Source organism: Vipera berus, assembly GCF_964194415.1.
Source record: "Vipera berus genome assembly, chromosome: Z".
Taxonomy (NCBI): domain Eukaryota; kingdom Metazoa; phylum Chordata; class Lepidosauria; order Squamata; family Viperidae; genus Vipera; species Vipera berus.
Window position 1 is genome coordinate 14,376,634 of NC_138205.1, and position 8,779 is coordinate 14,385,412.

General features: G+C 44.4%; 1 protein-coding gene across 3 annotated transcripts; it reads left to right on the plus strand.

Annotated features, from left to right (window-relative positions):
* The first annotated feature begins 55 nt into the window (after positions 1–55).
* LOC308677471 (cilia- and flagella-associated protein 119-like) lies at positions 56–8,022 on the plus strand. Of its 3 annotated transcripts, none has more exons than XM_081343911.1 (9): positions 58–131; positions 2,481–2,512; positions 2,777–2,842; positions 3,376–3,545; positions 4,342–4,412; positions 4,987–5,103; positions 5,632–5,692; positions 6,470–6,547; positions 7,614–8,022. In XM_081343911.1, exons 1-9 carry the CDS (start codon positions 108–110, stop codon positions 7,790–7,792), a joined length of 798 nt encoding a protein of 265 aa, XP_081200037.1. In that variant the 5' UTR covers positions 58–107; the 3' UTR covers positions 7,793–8,022. The 3 variants fall into 3 exon arrangements, with proteins under 3 accessions (XP_081200038.1, XP_081200037.1, XP_081200039.1); XM_081343913.1 differs by having other exon boundaries at positions 100–131; positions 2,481–2,642; XM_081343912.1 differs by lacking the exon at positions 2,777–2,842 and having other exon boundaries at positions 56–131.
* Positions 8,023–8,779: the final 757 nt, after the last annotated feature.

The following is an 8,779-nucleotide window of genomic DNA, read 5'->3' on the forward strand; positions in this document are numbered from 1 at the left end:
TACCTCGTTCTGATTGCACAGCTACTGATGGGACCCGGAAAGGCTGAAGCAGGGATTGCCATGGCAACGCGTGCTTTTCCCCACGCCTCGCCGCCAGGCTAGCCGAAATGGGGACGGAGACCCTCCAGCCGGTAAAATAAGACATATTAAATTAATGGTTATAAATTGCTATCTTGGATAAATTATTTCCTCCGCGGAGAATGTGGTGGCATTTGAGGGACAAACAAGCCAGTTCAACAGATCGAGAATCCCTAAGGAAGCTTCACCTGTTGAACGTCTGCCTGCTGTGCAACCGCAAGCTAAATGGAGCTCCGTCGAGGAGGAGAAAAAAACATACACGGGAGAGAGCTAAAGCTAAAAATGGCAAAGCTCGAGTCAGTTCCTTGGGTGTTTAGGTTATGCTTTACTTAAATTGAATAATTGGGGTTGAAGGTAATGAAAAGTTGTTTTGTAGCCCCTGCTGTCATTGGGTCCCTCTTGCCTTTACGATTATCCAGTGAAGATACCCAAAACAGCCAGCCCTTGACTTACGACCACAATAGTGCCCACAATTTCTGTTGCTGAGCGAGAGATTTGTTAAGTAAATTTTGCCCAATTTTATGACCTTTTCCTGGGCTCCAAGATCACTGCAGATCACTGCAGATGGGGACTGCAGCCAAGAAATTAAAAGACGCTTGCTCCTGGGGAGGAAAGCCATGGCAAATCTAGACAGCACACTAAAAAGCAGAGACATCACCCTGTTAACAAAAGCGCGTATAGTCAAGGCTATGGTCTTCCCAGTTGCAATGTATGGCAGTGAAAGTTGGACCATAAGAAAGGCTGAGCGCCAAAGAATCGAGGCCTTTGAACTACGGTGCTGGAGAAGACTCCTGCGTGTCCCTTGGACTGCAAGGCGATCAAACCGGTCAGTCCTAGAGGAGATCAACCCTGACTGCTCTTTAGAAGGCCAGATCCTGAAGTTGAAACTCAAATACTTTGGCCACCTAATGAGAAGGAAGGACTCACTGGAGAAGAGCCTCATGCTAGGAAAGGTTGAGGGCAAGAGAAGAAGGGGACGACAGAGAATGAGGTGGCTGGATGGAGTCACTGAAGCAGTAGTCGTGAGCTTAAATGGATTCCAGAAGATGGTAGAGGATAGGAAGGCCTGGAGGAACGTTTTCCATGGGGTCGCGATGGGTTGGACACGACTTCGCAACTAACAACAACAATGACCTTTCTTGCCTGCCATAGTTGTTAAGTGAACTATAGCAGTGGGTTTTTTTTATGCCATTTATATCCCGCCCTTCTCCGAAGACTCAGGGTGGCTTACAATTTAAAGCACACATCAATGTGCTTAGCAATAGCCTTCATTCTATGTATATGCCTGCTTATTAGGGCTTTCGCCCCCCCCCCAGGCGGCATTATTACAAAGTCAGCTTATTGCCCCCAACAATCTGGGTCCTCATTTTACCTACCTCGGAAGGATGGAAGGCTGAGTCAACCTTGAGCCTGGTGGGACGTGAACCTGCACTAAGCTGGTGTTACTTAAGGAGGCATTAGCCCACTGCTCCACCAAGGTTAAGTTAGTAACAAGTTTGTTAAGTGAATCTGGCTTCCCCATTGACTTTGCTTGTCAGAAAGTTACAAAAGTTGATCACATGATCCCGGGACACTGCAACTGTCATGAATAGGAGACAGTTGCCAATTTCGATCATGTGAGCGTGGGAATGTTGCAACGATCACAAGTGTGAAAAAGGGTCAGAAGTCACTTTTTTCAGTGCTCTTCTTGTAACTTTGAATGGTCACTAAATGAATGGTTGTAAGTCAAGGACTACCTGTAGTAGAATTACCAGATTATATATAATTTGACATAACAGTAATAAAATTAATACAGTGTGTTGCAGCAGGCAGCATGATGGAAATAACTGAAACCTGAGTGGCTAGATATTCTGCAAGTAAACTTGGACACATCTTCTTTCTCCTTATAGCAGACTTGACACATACTTTTTTGAACTATGGCTTGTTGAATAAACCATAACGCTACAGGATACATGCTGCTTCTTAGTGGTAGATGTCTGAGAAACGTGTGCAAATATAATTAATCACCACAAAGGTGAAGATACGTATAAGCAGGGCTTTTTTTCTCATAGAACGCTCAGAACGGAGTTCCGGCACCTTTTTTGGATGGAACCTTGTAGGGTAGGCAAGGCGGGTTGTATGACATGTGTGAGTTCCGGCTCCTTTTTCTTTTACAAAAAAAGCACTGCGTATAAGCTTATGGTTATAGTAGACAATGCTTTTTGCAATCTATTAAATGATAAATGTTTATCGAATAAAACATGGTTTATAAGACATGAGCATGTGAATTAAATCTCAGAGTTCTACCAATAAAATGTAGCAATTCATATGCTGATGCTTTTAATAAACAATGAACTAACTTTATTGTGGATTAGACATCATACTATCAGAAAATTTATCTCAAACTGACCTTTTTCTTTCAGCCCAAGCCACATAAGGCAAAAATATGTATGTGGTAAGTAGTTTTTCATTCTTGAGATTCAGAAGAGTTATTACATTTCCTGTCTAAGAGCCAGTTATATGTTGATCCATAGAGAGAGGGTTCCTTGAATTTCTGGCTGACCATGCTACATCCTTTATCCACTGTAAGCATCATTAAACTTATTTTGGACCTTATTTTCAAGAAAACCTGTACAAAATCACACTGCTAGAAAAAAAATGTTTGTGCTACATTGGCAACCCTTAGTTTTTCTCTTTTCTTTTTTTTGTGACGTTTCAGGAAATATTTAGATGTTCATTCCATGGACCTCATCAATAATGCTGGAACAACTGATGAACTGAAAAGGTGATGGGTGTTCATGAAACATTTCATGACTGGCTTTCTTAATCTCTTTCTAGAACAAAACACAAGAAGCTCACAGAATGAAGTTCTGAATAAATTCCTTGCCAGCCTAGTGATTAATAAAACCCTTTTTCATCTATAGCACAACCCATAAATGTATTCATACACAATAAGACACATAGTTGTTCTCTAGCATTAAGTATCTTGCAAAAAAGATTTGAGAATCCCAGCATAATGTGGTGCGATAAACAAATTTATCTCCCTCCCCTCATTAACAGAGATATCCACAGTATAAAAAGGATACATTTATCATTTTGGAGTGCTGGCAGTGAGATTTTAAACTGCGTTCAATTAAACCTAGCAGAATCAGAGAAGAAATTATGCCAGTTCTGACCAAATGAACCTACCAGCCTTGCCACAGATGTAGAAGCTTTTTTTAAAAAGGCTATTATCAAGTACGTAATGAAAATAGCTGGTAAATGGTTGTGAATGTTCAAGCTGTCACATTTTTTCCCAATTTCCCCTACTTTCCGCAGGCTCCTCTCTGACCTCTTTGACCTGAAGGATTTTGAATCAAATCCTCGCGCTGCTATCTTATTAGATTTGTACTTCTACACCATCCAATTCAGCCGGGAGCAGGGCTTCAACCGGGAACAAACCGCTGCTTTCTTCTCAATTGTGAAGGATGTGCACGAGGCCTGTGTGGGTAAGGAACTGGGCGTTGAGAAAGAAGGAAAAAAAAGAAGGTTGTATGAGTGGAGAAACGTGGGGGAAGAAAATGGAAACCATATTTATTTAGTGACTTGAATATCTGAACTTTCGCACTGCTTCGGTCCCAAGGCTCTAAGCCAGGGGTCTTCAAACTTGGCCCTTTTATGACTTGTGGACTTCAACTCCCAGAATTCCTCAGCCAGACAAGCTGGCTGAGGAATTCTGGGAATTGAAGTCCACATGTCATAAAAGGGCCAAGTTTGAAGACCCCTGCTCTAAGCAACGTATTTCTTTATTTACTTGGAGTTTTAATAGCGCGACAGGGTGTGTGATGGACAGGGCTTTTTTTCTCATAGAACGCTCAGAACGGAGTTCCGGCACCTTTTTTGGATGGAACCTTGTAGGGTAGGCAAGGCGGGTTGTATGACACGTGTGAGTTCCGGCTCCTTTTTCTTTTACAAAAAACGCACTGGTGATGGGTATGGGAGAAAATAAATTAAGTTTTTTCAGATGTCCAAATCACATTAAGCCTCTGCAGTTTGGCCTGATCCTCTTTGTCTTAGGCTGGCTATGGTACCGCCAGTCCCACGTGCTCTTTTTGCCTTTGATTTTGTGTGGGCAGAATCATGAGAAAATGTCTCTGTGACTAAGAGCAGCCAGCAATAGAAGTGGAAGGGAAAAGGGTCCCACCAGAGTCAGTGATATGGAGGAACAGGGCGGCAGGATGCGGAGGAAAGGAAAGAGGCTAAAATGGATCTTCTGCTTATTCCTACCGTCTGGTTTTTGTGCAGAAACACCGCTGCCCAATGTGGAGGAATGCTACAAATATTTCTCCGAACTCCTGTTCTGCCACTCCATTCGGGTGAGTGTGTGAATGCCAGGCAGGCCAAAAGTGGCTTTATGTTTGCTTATCCGCATACAGGTGGTCCTCGGCTTTCAGCAGTTCATTTGGTGACTGTTTGAAATTACAACAGCCCTGAAAAAAAGTGATTTAACGGCCGTTTTTCACTGGTACGACCGTTGCAGCATCCCCGTGGTCACGTGATCGAAATTCCGCCGCATGGCAACTGACTCTCATTTATGACGGTTGCAGCGTCCTGGGGTTGTGCGATCCTCTTTTGCGACCTTCTGTCAAGCAAAGTCAATGGGGAAGCCAGGGTCACTCAACAATCGTGTTACTAAATAACCGCAGTGATTAATTCAACAACTGTGGCAAGAAAGGTCCTAAAGTGGGGCAAAATTAACGACTGTCTCACCTGGGAGAAATTTGGAGCTCAGTTGTGGTCATAAGTCAAGGACTACATGTAGTTTGCTTTGAATGAAGCTGCCCTGAAGAGAGCCTTTCTCCCCTCGTGGTTCTTGCGGTGGTTCTATGGCTGTTTTCTTCCTCTCTCTCTCTCTCTCTCTCTCTCTCTCTCTCTCTCTCTCTCTCTCAGAGACCCCCCTTCAGCATTGATGTCTTCAATCAGGACCAGCTGGTGCTCCTAACCGACTACATGATTAACACTTACTTCCGTCACTACAAACTTTACAAATACGCTTTCACCCCGCAGGTAAGGCCGATTCCCTTCAGCCCAGGCAGTGCTAGGGAAGGGCCGGCGTTCTCTTGCCATTTTCCTGCCACAGGAAAAGACGAGCATCCCCTCCAGGAAATGGCCAAATTACAAAATGTGATCTCTGGCCTCATTTGGCTACTCCTGAGAATTGTATTGCCGCAAAATGAAGCCAGCAGCATCTTTAGTGGAACAACCTGCCTCCAGAAGCGGTGAATGCTCCAACACTGGAAGTTTTTAAGAAGAGACTGGCCAGCCATTTGTCTGAAATGGTATAGGGTTTCCTGCCTGAGCAGGGGGTTGGACTAGATGAACTCCAAGGTCCCTTCCAACTTATTATTATTATTATTATTATTATTATTATTATTATTATTATTATTATTATTATTATTATTATTATTATTATTATTATTATTATTTATGAAGGGAGCCTCAAGCCTCCCAAACACAGGAGGTTCAAAAAGGTGAAATGCAGGTGTTGGTCCATCACGCTGGGCTCACAACCCCAATTCTGCTTGAAATCAATAGGTGAGGCTGGACATCTCATTCACCTATGTTGGGATGCCTGAACCGGAGCCCAAAGAGGAAGGTGAGTGTGGAGGCGGGCCGGGATTCTTTTGCATCTCACTTTTGAGATCTACTGTACCTTGATGATCCACTCCTTTTTTTTAGTTGGGAGGATGGGGGGGGGGGAAAAGGAACAGAGCAGGCTGGGAAACCTTCTTTCTGACTAGAATAGAGCCAGCACTAGTGAGAATTGGACTGGAAAGATGGCTTAAGAGAGCTTTCCCCCGATCTGATGCCCTCCAGATGTAGCTGTCTTACCAATCCTGTCAGTCAACTCAGCGACTGGGCACTGTAATCTAGGGGACAACAGTAGGGAAGATTGATACACACTAATAATGTTTCTCAACCTTGGCAATTGGAAGACGGGTAGACTTCAACTCCCAGAATTCAACTCCCCCCATTGAGTTGGATCTGGAGACATGACATGGGCTTAGGCCATTGGCCAGTCTAGATATGAATTCCTTTTTTCTGAAAGAGGTTTTCAGATGGAGATGATCTTTCTCACCTCCATCAGTTTGAGATCTTTTCACTTGGCAACAAACCTCGGACCTTGGGTTGTGCAAAGTGGGTGTGCTGCAACTGTGGCCTTTCTTCCTTTCAGGGGCAAAATTTACAGGACGCCGAAGGGTCCCAAACCTCACTAATAACCCTCCCCTCCAAGCTTGGCTTAATCTAAAACGAGTTAGCTTACGTTAACCAATCATGTAAAATCATAGGATTAAAAATAAAAAGAGTATTATCTGATCCCCCTCTTCTTCTAGGGCTGCCAAAAGATTTGGCATATTTCTCTTTTCTATAGGAGCTACAGCTGAGAGTGCTGAAATGGGACTGTCTCCTTTGCAAGAGGAATTGGAAGTAGCTGGGGCTCCTGCAGAAAGTAAGTTGGGTGGGGGGATGCTTCAGAAGCACAGGACTTGGGGCTAGTATGATGTGGTGTAGGAGTTTCGGAGGTGAGCTCAACAATCCACAGCTCATAGCCACCCTCTTTAGCCTCAGGAGGGAGATAATAGTTCTCTATCTTATAAATTATTTTGTTGTTAGCTGCGAAGTTGTGTCCAACCCATCGCGACCCAATGGACAACGTTCCTCCAGGCCTTCCTGTCCTCTACCATCTTCTGGAGTCCATTTAAGCTCACGCCTACTGCTTCAGTGACTCCATCCAGCCACCTCATTCTCTGTCGTCCCCTTCTTCTATTGCCCTCAATCTTTCCCAGCATTAGGCTCTTCTCCAGTGAGTCCTTCCTTCTCATTAGGTGGCCAAAGTATTTGAGTTTCAACTCCAGGATCTGACCTTCTAAAGAGCAGTTAGGGTTGATCTCCTCTAGGACTGACCGGTTTGATCGCCTTGCAGTCCAAGGGACTCGCAGGAGTCTTCTCCAGCACCAAAGTTCAAAGGCCTTAATTCTTTGGCACTCAGCCTTTCTTATGGTCCAACTTTCACAGCCATACATTGCAACTGGGAAGACCATAGCCTTGACTATATGCACTTTTGTTGGCAGGGTGATGTCTCTGCTTTTTAGTGTGCTGTCTAGATTTGCCATGGCTTTCCTCCCCAGGAGCAAGCGTCTTTTAATTTCTTGGCTGCTTATAAATTATAAATGCTAACTAATACATGATTTTTGGCAGTGCGGGTCCTGAAGCCCGAGTGGCTAATGGCAGTGCTTCTGTTTATTAGCAATAGGAATAGCTCTCAGACTTACATACCACTTCACGGTGCTTTGCAGCCCTCTCTAAGCGGTTTACAGAGCGGGCACATTGTCCCCACCAATCTGGGTCCTCATTTTACCCATCTCGGAAGGATGGAAAGCTGAGTCAGCCTTGAGCCGGTGAGGATCGAACTGCTGGCAGTCGGCAGCATTAGCCTGCAATGCTGCATTCTAAACACTGCGCCCCCTAGGGCTCTTCATTAGAATTACAAGTCACTCTGCCTCACCCGTTTATAGGTCCCACGGCTGCACTGCGGGACTTCATTGTCTCACAGCTCAACCAGGAGTTAACCCAGCTCCGCCTTTCCATCGACCAGCGTCTAAAAGCCACAGAGGACCAGTTCAACGCCAAGCTGAACCAGCTGGAGAGAGGTTCTATTGCCAGCAAGGGGGCTGCCAAGGGCAAGAAGAAGTAAGCAGGTACAAGAGGACCATCTCCTGTCCCAGGGTCATTTCTTCCTTTCTGGGGCCTCTGCAGAAAGGGGGGTCACCAAAAGACCAAGAGACTTCACAGGGAATGAGGGTTAAAATACGGGGAGCAAATGGATTTCTAAAAGGCTTTTGAAAATATGCTAAGGGTTTACAGCAAATCTCTTCCAAGGTGGTAAGGTCATATAGTAGTAGCAGGAACCGCTGCATAAAGCACATGATGATATTAGGATATTAAAGTGTGGTTAAAAATATTTTCTGTTGTTTATTATTATTTTTCCCTACGTCAAAAGTAGCAGCATTATTAAGGGTAAAGGCCAATCTGAGACTGAATACAGGTAGTCCTCGACTTATGTCCCCAAATGAGCCCAAAATTGCTGTCGCTAAGCAAGGCAGTTGTTAAGTGAGTTTTGCCCCATTTTATAACCTTTGGGGTTTTTTTTACCACAGTTATTAAGCAAATCTGGCTTTCCCCCATTGGCTTTGCTTGTTGGAAGCCAGCTGAGGTTACAAATGATGATCACGTGAACCCAGGATGCTGCACCTATCAAAAAACACATGCCATTTGGCAAGCGTCTGAATTCTGATCACGTCACTATGAGCGTGCCGCAGTGGTCGTTAAGCGTGAAAAGCAATAAGTAATTTTTTTCAGCGCCGTTGTAACTTTTGTCACCGAATGACCTGCCAAAAGAACACCTTTAAGGATTTAATGGAACCAAATTAATTGAGTCGTTCCAATACGATTAGTTCCCATATTTAATTGGGGGGGGGGAAAAAACCCAACCTAGAGAGTCAGTTTGGTGTAGTGGTGTAAAGAAATGCTGGATTAGAAAAGGATCAGGTCTTGAATACTAATCTCCTTTCAGGCGTGAATGCTGGCTGGGTGACTTTGGGTGTCACACGCTCTTAGTCCAACCCCACAGTGTGTTTCTCGTGAAGAAAACAGGAAGCGAGAGCGTTCTCTACATGCCCCT